Consider the following 12,735-nt stretch of genomic DNA (forward strand, 5'->3'; position numbering starts at 1 on the left):
ATTACTTAAATGCGTTTCTTTAGGATATTGGTAATGTTCAAATTCTGACTGGTGAAAGTTACAAAGGTGTGTTTTCTGATATATCACCCAGCATTGTGGGAGATACTTTTCTGTATGTGTGTAATGCTTCATAATAGAATATGTTTTAAAAAAAAAAAAACATAGAATTGAAAAAGAAAAAGAGAAAGAGAAAGAAGCTGCATGCGGTGACACATGCCTGTAATCCCAGTACTTGGGAGGCTGAGACAGGAGGATCACAAGTTCAAGACCAGCCTCAGCAATGTTGTGAGCCTCTCAGCAACCCTAGCGAGACTCTGTTTCAAAACCAAAAAATAAAAAGGGCTGGGGGTGTAGCTCAGGGTTAGAATGCCCCTGGGCTCAATCCCCAGTATCACAAAAAAAGAAAGAGAGACCTAGAGCTATCAAACCATCAGAAACCTTGAGGAATTTTCTGAAAGCTCCCAAGCAGATGGACTCCAAAAGAAAGGAAAACCAGCAAATGCCGAGGGCTCTGCCCAGCACGCGCTAAACTCCTAAAGAGTGGACGGGCCTCCCTGGCCAAGCCAAGTAAACTGCCAGGCTCAGGGCAGCAGGGCTGGACTAGGGCTAACGGCAGCAGCTTGCAGGGACGCAAGGAGGCCTCGGGTCAGGGCCTGACCTCGCTCTGCCCAGCACAGGGAGCCAGCCGCTGTGAGCATCTGTCCTCAAGCTCCACTCTCATTACAGAAAGAGATCATTTACCTCAGCCGCTTTCAATGAGAGGCGGACAAAAGGTCCAATGGGGCCCCGGTCAACATTATGCTGCCACTACAGACATGGAAAGAGAAAGAAAATGGCCCGCAGATCCCTGCCACTCCTTGGTCTACTCTGCCCTGAGAACTGCGCCTTCTCTGGTGAACCATAGACTCCAGGCACGCCTCTAGAGCCTGCACCTACGCCTGCTCCCTCCCAAGCGGGGCCTGGTGGTGCAGCTGTAATCCCAGTACTTGGGAGGCTGACACAGGAGGATCGCAGGTTCACAGACAGCCTGAGCAAGCAGTCAGACTCTCAGCAGCCTAGCAAGACCCTGTTTCAAACAAAAAATAAAAAGGGCTGGAGATGTAGCTCAGAGGTAGAATGCCCCTGAGTTCAATCCCCAGTACCACAAAAAAAAAAAAAAAAAAAAAAAAAAAAAATGCTTCCTACAGGTTTTAGCTTGCGGGTTCATCGAGAGTAACATTTCTAAAAAAAAAAGGTGGGTTGTGTCATCCACGCCCATAGTTACCAGCAGCCTTTAGAACACATCCAAGCTGCCCCTCGTCTCCTGGTCTGGACACCCTGGAGCAAGGCACCTGTTCGCTCCCCTGACCACTCGTGCCTTCCAGGCTACCAGAGACCCCAGGTAGAGTAGGCATTTGGTTCAGAAATCCCCAGGTAGGTTAGTAAATTGGTTTATTGAGCAAGCTAATAAGTTGGTATCCCTTCAAGAATATAGTTTGTAGTTATTTAGCCAATATCTTTATGAACTTGGATTTTTCTTTTCTTTTTCTTTTTTTTTTTTTTTTTCAGTACTGGGAATGGAGCCCAGGGTCATTCTACCTCTGAGTTACACTTCCAGCCCTATTTGTGTGTGTGTGTGTATGTGTGTGTGGTATTGGGAATAGAACCCAGGGGCATTCTACCTTTGAGCGACACCCCCAGCCCTATTTTTTTTAATTCTTTATTTTGAAACAGGGTCTCACTGAGTTGCAAAGGACCTCACTAAGTAGCTGAGGCTGGCTTCGAACCTGTGCCATCCTCCTGTCTGAGATTCCCACGGAGGGGATTACAAGCGTGCGCCACCACACCCGGTTTCAAAATTTAATAATAAAATAAAATAGGGCGGGGGGTGTAGCTCAGAGATATAATGGGTAGAGGTATAATGGAAAGTCCAAAATTATCCCGTGTGTCTATAGTCAATTGCTTTTCAATAATGGTACCAAGATCATCTAATGGGGTTATTATAAAAATATCTTCAATAAATGGTCTTGAGACAATTGGATAGCCTACAGAAGAATGAAATTGGACCCTTACCTCATACCATATACAAAAATTAACTCAAAATGGATCAAAGCCCTAAATGTAAGAATCAAAACTATGAAACTCTTAGAAAAAGATAGAGGAGTAAATCTTTGAGAATTTACGCCTAGCAATAGATTCAGAGCTATTACATCAAAAGTATAAGCAACAAAAGCTGGGTGTGGTGGCGCACACCTGTAATTCCAGTTTTGGGGAGGCTGAGACAGAAGGATCTTAGGTTCGAGGTCAGCCTCAGCAACTTAGCAATGCCTTCTGCAACTTATTGAGACCCTGTTGCAAAATTAAAAAACAAAATAGGGCTAAAAGTGTAGCTCAAAGATGGAATGCCCCTGGGTTCAATCCCAAGTCTCACACACAGACACACACACACACACACACACACACACACATACACACGTATAAACAACAAAAGAAAAGATAAACTGAACTTCTACAAAATTATAAATGTTTGGTCTTCAAAAATTCTAAAAAGAAAATGAAAAATCCATTGATTCAGAGAAAATATTTGCAAAGCATATACCTGATAGAGGACTCATATCTAGAATATAGGAAGAACTCTTCAAACTCAGTAATTAAAAGACACACAGCACAACTTAAAAATGAACAAAGAATCTGAATAAGCTTTTCTCCAAAGAATATATACAAATATAAATAAGCATATAAAAATGTTCAACATCCCTGGTCATCAGGGAAACCCAAAATGAAAGCCTATGAGATACCACTTTCCACCCACTAGGATGGCTACAATTATAAAGTCAGATAATAACAAGTGTTGGCGAGGATGTAGAGAAATCAGAACCCGCACGTACTGCTGAGAACATAACAAGGTGTACACACTCGGCAATTCTTCGGCTAGCTGAACAGAGAGATGCCATATCACCCGGCAAATCTACTCCTAGGTATGACCAAGAGAAATGAGAATGTCCATATAAAAATATATACAAAAATGTTCATGGTAGCATTATTCTAAGAGCCAAAAAGTGGAGACAACCCCAACACACACTGACAGATGAATGGGCACACACAATGTGGTATACCCATACAGTGGAATATTATTCATTAAAAATGAAATATTGTATATGCTATGACATGAGTGAACCTTGGAAACATCATGATAAATGAAAGAAATTAATCACAGAAAGTCACTTATATGATTACATGAAATGTCCAAAAGTAGATCAATCTATACACAGGAAGTAGACCAGCTGGGGGTGACGAAGGACCGGGGTCGGGGTAATAACCTAAAGGGTACAGTGTTTCATCCTGAGAAGATGAAAATGTTCTCAAGTTGACAGTGATAAGGAGGACACAACTCTGTGGCTCTACTAGAAACCACTGAATTGTACACTTTGAGTGTGTGTTTGTGTGTGAGCGTGCATGCACATGTGTGCGTCTTACTAAACCCAGAGCTGTTTTACCTCTGAGCTACACCCCAGCCCTATTTTACTGTTTTTAATTTTGAAACAGGTTTTCACTAAGTTGCAGAGTGCCTCTCTAAGTTGCTAAGGCTGGTTCCTAACCTGCAATCTACCTGTCTCAGCCTCCCAAGTACTGAGATTATAGCTGTACACCACACCTGGCTGAATTATATTGTTTGTTTGTTTGTTTGTTTGTTTGTTTGTTTGTTTGGGGTGGTGCTGGGGATTGAAACCAGGGGCATTGTACCTGTGAGCTACACTCTCTGCCCTATTTTTTTTTTTTATTTTGAAACAGAACCTCACTAAATTGCTGAGGCTGACCTCAAATCTGTGATCCTCCTGTCTCTGCCTTCCCAAGTACTGGGATTACAAGCATGTGCTACCACACCTGGCTGATATGTACACTTTAAATGAATTATCTGTATACATGTTTATCAATTACGTCAACAAAGATGTTACCAAAAATAGCTAATGAATATCCTGATCAAAATAAAACATATAAGCTGGGCGAGGTGGCCCATGCTTGTAATCCCCGTGCTTGGGAGGCTGAGACAGGAGGATCGCACAGGTTCAAAGCCAGCCTCAGCTACTTAGTGAGGCTCTCAACAACTTAGTGAGACCCTGTCTCAAAATAAAGTATAAAATAGGTCTCGGAGTATAGCCCAGAGGTAGAAAGGCCCTGGGTTCCACCCCCAGCACCACCAAAAATAAATAAATAAATAAATAAATAAATAAATAATCAATCCTGGGGAAAATATTATATAATGACTTCTTTAAATTACATCGGTTATTCCAATAAAGAATAACTAAAGTAGTTGGGTCCTAGCCTCGGCTTGCACGCTTCTGCCCCTGACATCGGCCAGAAGACAGGAGGGCGGGCAGCGAATGCTACGTGAACAGGCCTCTTCCTCATGCCCACACATAAAATACACATACAGTACTCCTGAGGGAACTGTGACCCAAACAATTTTGTCCCTTTACATTTCCAGAGATGCTTACACTCCCTTTACGTGTTTGTACTCAGAAGATCACCATCGGAGCAGCGTCTTCACCAGGTTCTTGCAAGGCCAAGCCCCTGTTGAAGGCCAGGGGCGACCTGCCACGCAGGGAAAGGAAACTTAGCAAAGACTTCCCAGTAAAGGGAGGCCAACAGACTCTGAATCTGCAGCCTCTACACCTGGCTGATGGTCAAAAGATGTCTGTGGCTTCTTAACATTAGAGATTGGCAGGCTCCACCCGGACCTGTCACACCAACATTTCTGGGAGAGGATCCTAGGAATCTGTGTGTTTGAGTAGACTCCCAAGATCCTTCTGACATTTGGGCGGGTTTGGTAAGCACTGACAGGAATCTTCATGAGCAGAGGAGCAGAGGTCATTCCGTGTATTAGGAAAACCAATTGCCTGAAAGAGGGGTACCATGACAAACGGCACCCCAAGAAACAGAGCGATGGCAGGAAACAAAAGAGAATTGCTCAAATGCTCCAAATAGTATCCTCAGAGAGATTTGGAAGGAAAGTGCGTGATTAGAGCAGGAGGCTCCCACTCCTCCCCAGCTCCCGCCCGCCTGTGCACACTCAGGCCGCAGCCGCTGTTTCCAGCCTCGCTGTGCCCTTGGGTCGGATGGACCCAGCCCTGAGGCCATGCGGGCAGGACCCACACACACCTGCTGGGCCGGCCCCTCCCCAGCTTCCCAGATCTGCTAGGGAGATGAATCACTAGAAGAATGTGGCCTGATGCAAGGAAATCGTCACATCGTACCAGTAAGGAAGAGGAATGGGCTCTTGGTTTTGTTAAAAGACCTTTAGGTAAAAGGTCTTTTAGGTAAAAGAGAGACACACAGAGAAGAGCAGAGAGCTAGAGGGAGAGGAGTCTGAAAGAGCATAAACCAAAATAAGGCGGGAGGTGAGCTCTATTTTCAGTTTTTTATCAGGACACAGCTAAGGTAACAGGGCCCCACCGCTCCTGACACTGTCTGCCGACCCCCAACCTGCCAGCCCAGGTCATCCTGGAAACCCCCCCTGTCTCAGAGCGCCCCCCATCTCAGTGGGATTGACAGGGATTGCCTTGTAGGGTCGGGAGCATTAAATGAGAGCTTGTGGGCAACACAAGAGGCCCAAGGCACGGCACCTAGCGAGTGTTCAACAGATGGTGTCTAATTAAGGATCTCTTTCCTATTCTCTACCAACCAGACCAGTGAATTCTACGACACCAGACTGCACCTTCATCTCCAGAACCTTCACTTCTTTTCCATCCCTGCCTCTGCCCCTAAAGAAAAGAGCAGATTGTGAAGAGCCAGAAGTGTTTGGCAGGAGTCCGCCTGAGAGCAGGGGAGCCAGGGGCCCCGGCAAAGGCCTAACTCCTGGAGTGTTCTGTCTTTGAAACTGGGGCAAAGTCCAATTGTCTTAGTTAATTCCCCCAAACTTTATCAGGAAATTGTATGCAAAGTCAAACAAAAATGTGTGATCAGGTCATCCCCAGATTCTTGAGTTCAGATACCAGGTCTGCCAACTGGCTCCTGGGAGATCTTCCTCTCCCTGGGTCCAAGTCTTCACGGAGGAAAAACACCTGCTGCCCGCAGGGAGCTGCGGGCCCAGGGAGGAAATGAAGAGCCTTGCAGATCTGCACCCCAGGGAAGGGTTGTTAGCGCTGCCATGGCAGCTTGGAAGGCCAGCAGGTTGCACAGGCCTCTGGCGCAGCTGCTGCCCAGCTGGGACTTGGGGGCCAGTTTACAACCCAGAGGCTTGGGCAGGGGCCCTCAACCTCAAGCCCCCAGGGCAGCCCTGGGAATCTCCTGAGGTCTGCTTTGTAGGAGAGAATTTCCCCATCTCCACCGCAGGTGGGATACAGGATAGAGAAGGCAGACTACAGCCTCCAAGGTGAGCCCACCGGAGGCCAGGCCGCCTGGGCTGACCCTGCACCTGTCCAGTCGCTGAGCCAAAGGAAAGAGGATGAATGAGAGTTTCCAATGTAATAACCAGACCTTGATTTAACCTGAGCTGTCCGCTAATGAGGAACAGACGGGGGTCTCTGAGAGATGAACAGGGGCGTGATTGTTCCAGCCAAGCCAGGCAGAACCAACCGCAGCTGGCACCAGGGCGGCAGCAGGTGGTGTCCTGCGCGCTCCCGGGCCTGTGCGCGGAGCCCTCCTGGGCGATCCAGGAGGAAGGGGCCAGAGAGAGTGCCCCCCAGGAAGGGCGCCCGCCCCGCCCCGCCCCGCCTGTCGCCCACGGGGTGGCCTTTCTGGGGGCTGAGGGCTGGGGCGAGTAGCCCTGACAGCCTGTCCCCAGAGGCACTTACCAAAAGTGGAGAGGTAGAAGGAGAGGTCCCGGCGGGCGCGCCGGCTGCCGAGGGAGACCCGGTGCAGGGCGTGCTGCATGGCGTCGGGGGACCGAAGCGGCGGCGTTGCTGCGGGTAACCGAGGCCGCAGGTCGCCGCCCCCCGCGCCAGCCTGGGAGCCGGGCGGGCGGGAGCCGGAGGCGCGGCGGGCTGGGACGCCGGGCGCGCCGGGCCCTGATTGGCCCGCGCTCGTTTGAATGGGGAGATTTCCACCTGACCCAGCGGGCGCGGGCCAGAGGGAGGAGGCTGGCGCGCCCCAGCCAGCCCGGCGGTGGCCAGAGGCGGCTCCTTCCCCGAGGAGCCCGGAACCCGGCGCCCACACCCAGACCCCGGGCTCCAGCCCGGCGATTCAGGCTGGAGGTGCCAATCCTACGAGGGGCCCAGCCCGGGGTGCCCACTCGGGCGGGCTTGGCCTGCTCGCCCAGCTCCCCCAGGCTGCAATTAGCCGGTCTGTAGCCAGCTTTGAAGCTCAGACCTATAATCATCAGCCCCAAGCAGGGGAGGGCAAAAAAGCGCGCTCCTGGGCCGGCGCTGTGGCCCTGAGAAGTGTTCTCCACACTGGTGGGGGCCACGCTAGCACTGGCCCAACCCGCTAGCAGGGATGCCCCTCCTGAGCCTCCTCTTGGATGAGGGCAGCCTGGCACAGGCGCAGAGGGGAGCAGTAGCTCCAGCCAGCCCCTGGCTGGTGCCACAGGATAGAAGGACGGTCCCCAGCATCTGAGGACAGGGAGTGGGTAGGCACCCCGAATCTCCCCAGCCTGGTGCCAAGTGGCAGAGCTAGCCCTTGCGTGGATTTGTCGGCAAACATTCATGAGACACCTCCAGGGAGGCTTTCACACCAAGACATCTGCTCTGCTATCTGACTGCTGCTGTGGGAGGGAAAGCTGCTGTACATCTAAAAATGGGAAATGCCGGTTTGTCCCTGGTGCCCTGACTTGAGCACCAAGTGGGTGTTTGTGGTTCAGTGATGCACGCCAGCCGAGACTAGGGATGCGAGAGACAAGAGTTAGGTACATATACTGAGTATCAGGTGCCAGAAGCCAAGCAGAGCAGTTTACACTTATCACCTCATTCCATCTTCCCAGTAAGCCCAGGAAGTATTAGCTCCAATTTCCCAGGGAGAAATCTGAACCTCAGGCAGGGAGCCAAAGGGGGTGTCCACTGTTGACAGAGCCAGGAACAGGCAGAGCTGCAACTTGAACCAAGGCCTCTCTGCCCAAAGCCTGTTCCGTGGCCTCCACGCCTGCCCCATGGCTAACAGCAGGCAGAGACAGCTGACCTGCCTGGATGCCACAAGTTCAGCTGGTCCCCAGAAACTGGACAAGGGGCCCTGAAATCAGCCAACTAGTGGTCAAGTGCTAGTGAGTCAGACAGGAGGGTGGCACCCTGGAATCCTGGCACTCTGTGAAGCCCCTCCCCATTCTCACCCCACTGTCCCCCATACACAGTGAACACTGCCCTCAGCAGGTGTGGCCCACTGTCTTGGCCCCCACCTTGACTTACCTGCACCCTGGACTTGGGCACGCCTGATCCTCTTCCTGGCTGGGGAAGTCTGAGTCCAGACATCCTTTCTGGTTAGGGAGGTATCCGGGCCCGGCCACTCCATCCAGTCAGGGAAAATAGGCAGCCTTAGCCTCAAGCCACGGAATGCAGACAGGACACTGAGCCCCAAGGTGCAGTAGGCCTGCAGGAGCAAGAACAGAGCAGGAGCTTAGCATGGCCTCAGGATGTCCCCTCGGAGGGGATGCTCAGTCCCTAGAACTAGAAAGCTTGGTATTCAGAAGCTGGGGGAAGGAATGTCTACAGGGAAGAGGAGAGTGAAGTGCCCAAGGTGACAGTCACCCTCTTCATAGCTCTGCTGGGGACCGCTGCAGAGCCTGGGCTGCGGGGACCACCTTGGACTCAGGATGCTGCAACTGGCAGGTGCAATGCTCAGGAGGGTGGGACCTGGCAGGAGAACGGCTGAGCTGCACTGTCTGATGTGGCCTGGGGGAACAAAGGATGGAGGCCTGTGCTGGGCACTTCAACCCCTCGTGGGGACCTTGAAGGTTCACTCTTGACTCCTTCTGCCCCACTCAGTAGCTAACCCGTCCATCGGGAGCCCCCTGACCCTGATCTGACCCCTCTGGTGACACCACCGTTACCAGCTTCGTTGCACCCTAAGGCTCCTTTCTTGGTGGAGCCCAGGAAGTTTCCTTTTCTTAAAGGGTCAGGTTACCATTTTGTTAGGAGATGAAAGACACGTGAGTAAGGCCTGGGCAGTGGCACTGGAGGAGAGATGCCTGTTGACTATATTGCCACCCACAGGTGACATCCAGAAAGGGTCAGTTCCTGCCCTTGCTCTCCCCAAGAAGGCAGGGGAGTTTGAGGACCAAGCCTGGCTGTCTCTGACATGCCCTAAGGACTCTAGCATCCCTGTGGGCCTCAGTATCTCTCTTTCACTCCACCCACACCCACACCCACTCCATCCGTGCATAAATAGCCCACACATCCACACACAAACATATGCCTGGCAATACGCTGCACACTTACATATGCATTTCACTTACATATACATGTGTTACAGCACAGACTGTAACACATCCCATTAACATATATATACTCCCATATACACACAAGTAAACACACTGCATACACGCTTCACATATATGTACACATACCCCACATACTCTACATGCATCCTATGTACATGCACAAACACACAAGCACATAAAATATACTTAAATATATTACATACATATGCCATGTTCATATACACAAATTGCTAGGCAGTGCTAGTGCATGTGTGCATGCGTGCATATGTGTATGTTGCTGAGATTGAACTCAGGGACATTACACAGCAGCCCTATTTTATTTTTTATTTTGAAACAGTGTCTCACTAAGTTGCTGACAGTCTCAATAAATTGCGGAAGTTGGCCAGGAACCTTTGATCCTCCTGTCTCAGCCTCACAAGTACTGGGATTACAGGCATGCACCACTTAATGCCTGGCGACTGGCATTTTTAAGAGACTAATTTAAAAAAAAAAAAAGAATGTTTGAGTTTGGAAAGTGGGGAGTAAAAGGATTTATTTGGATACATTTCACATTAACTATCAAAGAATCTTAGTGACTAAGATGTCATCTGGCCTAATAACCATGAAATTTTAGAAAATAATAAAAAAGAGTTGGACTACCAAATATTAAATATTGTTTTAATAATGTAATATCAGAAAGAAAAGACAAACAGATCAATGGAATAGAATAAAAAGTCCAAACGAAAAATGTATTTTATTTAGAAAACAAGAAAAGTAGATTCATTTCAAAAAGTTTGAAGAGGCACTGTTTAATTCAGAGGCTAATTTTAAAATGAAGTGATAAGCCGGGAGTGGTGGGGCACCCTTGTAATCCCAGCATTTGGGAGGCTAAGGCAGGAGGATCCCAGTTTGCAGCCAGCATCAGCTACTTAGTGAGGCCCTTTGCAACTCAGGGAGACCCTGTTTCAAAAATAAGGAGTAAAGAATAGGGCTGGGGGTGAAGCTCTGAGGTAGAATGCCCCTGGTTCCATTCCCAGTACCGCAAAAATTAAATAAATAAATAAATAAATAAATAAATAAATAAATAAATAAAATGAAGTGATAAAGTTAAAGTTGAAATAGATTCATAGAAAAAATAGACCTCAACAAAAAAAAATTAAAATCTGGACTTTGAAAAGGCCAATAAAATAGACCTTTGTCAAAACTTAGAAAGTAAGCAGGGCATGGTGGCGCATGCTTGTAATCCCAGCATCCGGGAGGCTGAGACCCGGAGGATCATGGTTCGCAGACAGCCTCAGCTACTTAGTGAGGCCCTCTGCAACTCAGTGAGACCTGGTTTCAAAATAAAGAATAAAAAATAGGGCAGGAGGTGTAGCTTAGAGGTCGAATGCCCCTGGGTTCCATCCCCAGACACGGAAAAAAAAAAAAAAAAAAAAAAAAAAAAAAAAAAAAAAAACTTAGAAAGTTACTAATATGTTTAGCCGGGCGTGGTGGCGCACGCTTGTAATCCCCGCGCTTGGGAGGCAGAGACAGGAAGATCGCGCAGGTTCGAAGCCAGCCGCGCGCGCTGGCTTAGGAGACCCTGTTTCCAAAATGAAAATGTAAAAAATAGGTCTGGGAGTGTAGCCCGGAGGCAGAAGGGCTTCCAGGAACCCCAGTACCACCAAAAAAAAAAAAAAAAAAAGTTACTAATATGCTTAAAAAAGAGAAAAAGGGCTAAGATGCAATGATAATTTTTAAATTATAAGAAAAAATATTGCAACCTTATTGTATAAATTTGAAAATTTGAAGGAAAATGTATGATTTTCTAGAAAGTATTAATTACTAACCAGGCATGGTGGCACATGCTTGTTATCCTAGCATTTGGAAGGCTGAACAGGAGGATAGAGGTTCTTGGACAGCCTCAGCTACTCAGTGAGGCCCTTTGCAACTCATGAGACCCTGTTTCAAAATAAAGAATAAAAAATAAGGCTGGGGGTGTATCTCAGTGGTAGAATGCCCCTGGGTTCTATCTCCAGTAGTGCACAAAAAGAGTATTTATAGCCACGTGTGGTGGCACACGCTTATAATCCCAGTGCTCGGGAGGCTGAGAAAGGAGGATCGCACAGGTTCGAAGCCAGCCTCAGCTACTTAGTGAGGCTCTTGGCTACTTAGTAAGAACCTGTTTCCAAATAAAGTAAAAAAGACCAAAAAAAATAGGGGCAGGGTGTGGTGGCTCACTCTTGTAATCCCAGCATTCAGGAGACAGAAACCAGAGGATCTCGGTTCACGGACAGCTACTTAGCGAGACCCTTTGCAACTAAGTGAGACCCTGTTTCAAAAATATAAAGACTAAAAAGTAGGAACAGAGGTATAGCTCAGAGGTAGAATGCCCCTGGGTTCCATCCCCAGTACCGCAAAAACAAAAAAACAAAAAAATTAGGTCTGGGAGTATGGCCCAGAGGTAGAAAAGCCCCTGAGTTCCACTCCTGGTACCACAAAAAAATAGAGTATTAATTATTAAAATTGAGAGAAAACCTCAGCTACTTAGTGAGGGCCCTCTGCAAACCCACTGAGACCCTGTTTCAAAATAAAGAATAATAAATAGGGCTAAGACTGTAGCTCAGAGGTAGAATGCTCCTGGGTTCCATCCCCAGTACAAAAAAAAAAAAAAAATGGCAAAACTGATCTAACATTCACCAAGTTTTGCCACATTTCTTTTATTAAAAAGTCTAAACCTCAGCCGGGTGTGGTGGGGCACACTTGTAATCCCAGCATTCGGGAGGCTGAGACTGGAGGATCACAGTTTGCGGGCAGCCTCAGCTACTTAGTGAGGCCCTTGCAACTCAGTGAGACCCAGCTTCAAAATAAAGAATAAAAAATAGGGCAGGAGGTGTAGCTCGGTGGTCGAATGCCCCGGATTTCATCCCCAGACCCTCAAAAAAAAAAAAAAAGTCAAAACTCAAATTTTAATATATTATTTCTAAATTGTTTTATACAGACAACTCATTCAAAAAATTTAATATTATATGGGATAAATAGAATATATCTGTGCCCGCCACTAGTTAAATCCCTGCATAAACCAATCTAACGTATGAATATAGATGCAAAAATCTCTGTTATATATTCATCATCAAGTGACATTTATTCCAGGAATACAAAGATGATTCGGATTTAGTGAACATATTATTTCAGCATTTGGCAAACTATGGCCTGTAGGCCAAGTCTGGCTGACTGCCTGTTTTTGTACAATAGGTAATCTAAGAATGGATTGTACATTTTCAAATGGTTGGGGAAAAATTTAAAAATTATAGACTTTTCAATGGCCATTGAAAAACAATAAAAACAAGCTTAACTAAAAAATTAGTTAACGGCTGAGGATATAGCTGCTAAGTGGTAGGGTACTTATCTAGTATACATGCATGAGGACT

General features: G+C 47.6%; 1 protein-coding gene across 4 annotated transcripts in view; it reads right to left on the reverse strand.

The window, feature by feature from the left end:
- The window catches only part of RGS3 (regulator of G protein signaling 3), a gene marked incomplete at both ends in the record, with an annotated part of 136,983 nt that extends 128,565 nt beyond the window's left edge, over positions 1–8,418 (reverse strand). For 2 of the 4 annotated variants that reach the window (XM_080709628.1, XM_080709631.1), the window contains one exon: positions 8,316–8,418. In XM_080709628.1, the coding sequence (XP_080565754.1) occupies positions 8,316–8,418 (103 nt within the window). Of the gene's footprint in view, positions 1–6,773; positions 6,853–8,315 lie in introns of those variants that run through there. The other 2 variants (XM_080709629.1, XM_080709633.1) reach the window with 1 other exon arrangement.
- Positions 8,419–12,735: the final 4,317 nt, after the last annotated feature.

Source organism: Muscardinus avellanarius (genome assembly GCF_963383645.1).
Source record: "Muscardinus avellanarius genome assembly, chromosome: 13".
NCBI lineage: Eukaryota > Metazoa > Chordata > Mammalia > Rodentia > Gliridae > Muscardinus > Muscardinus avellanarius.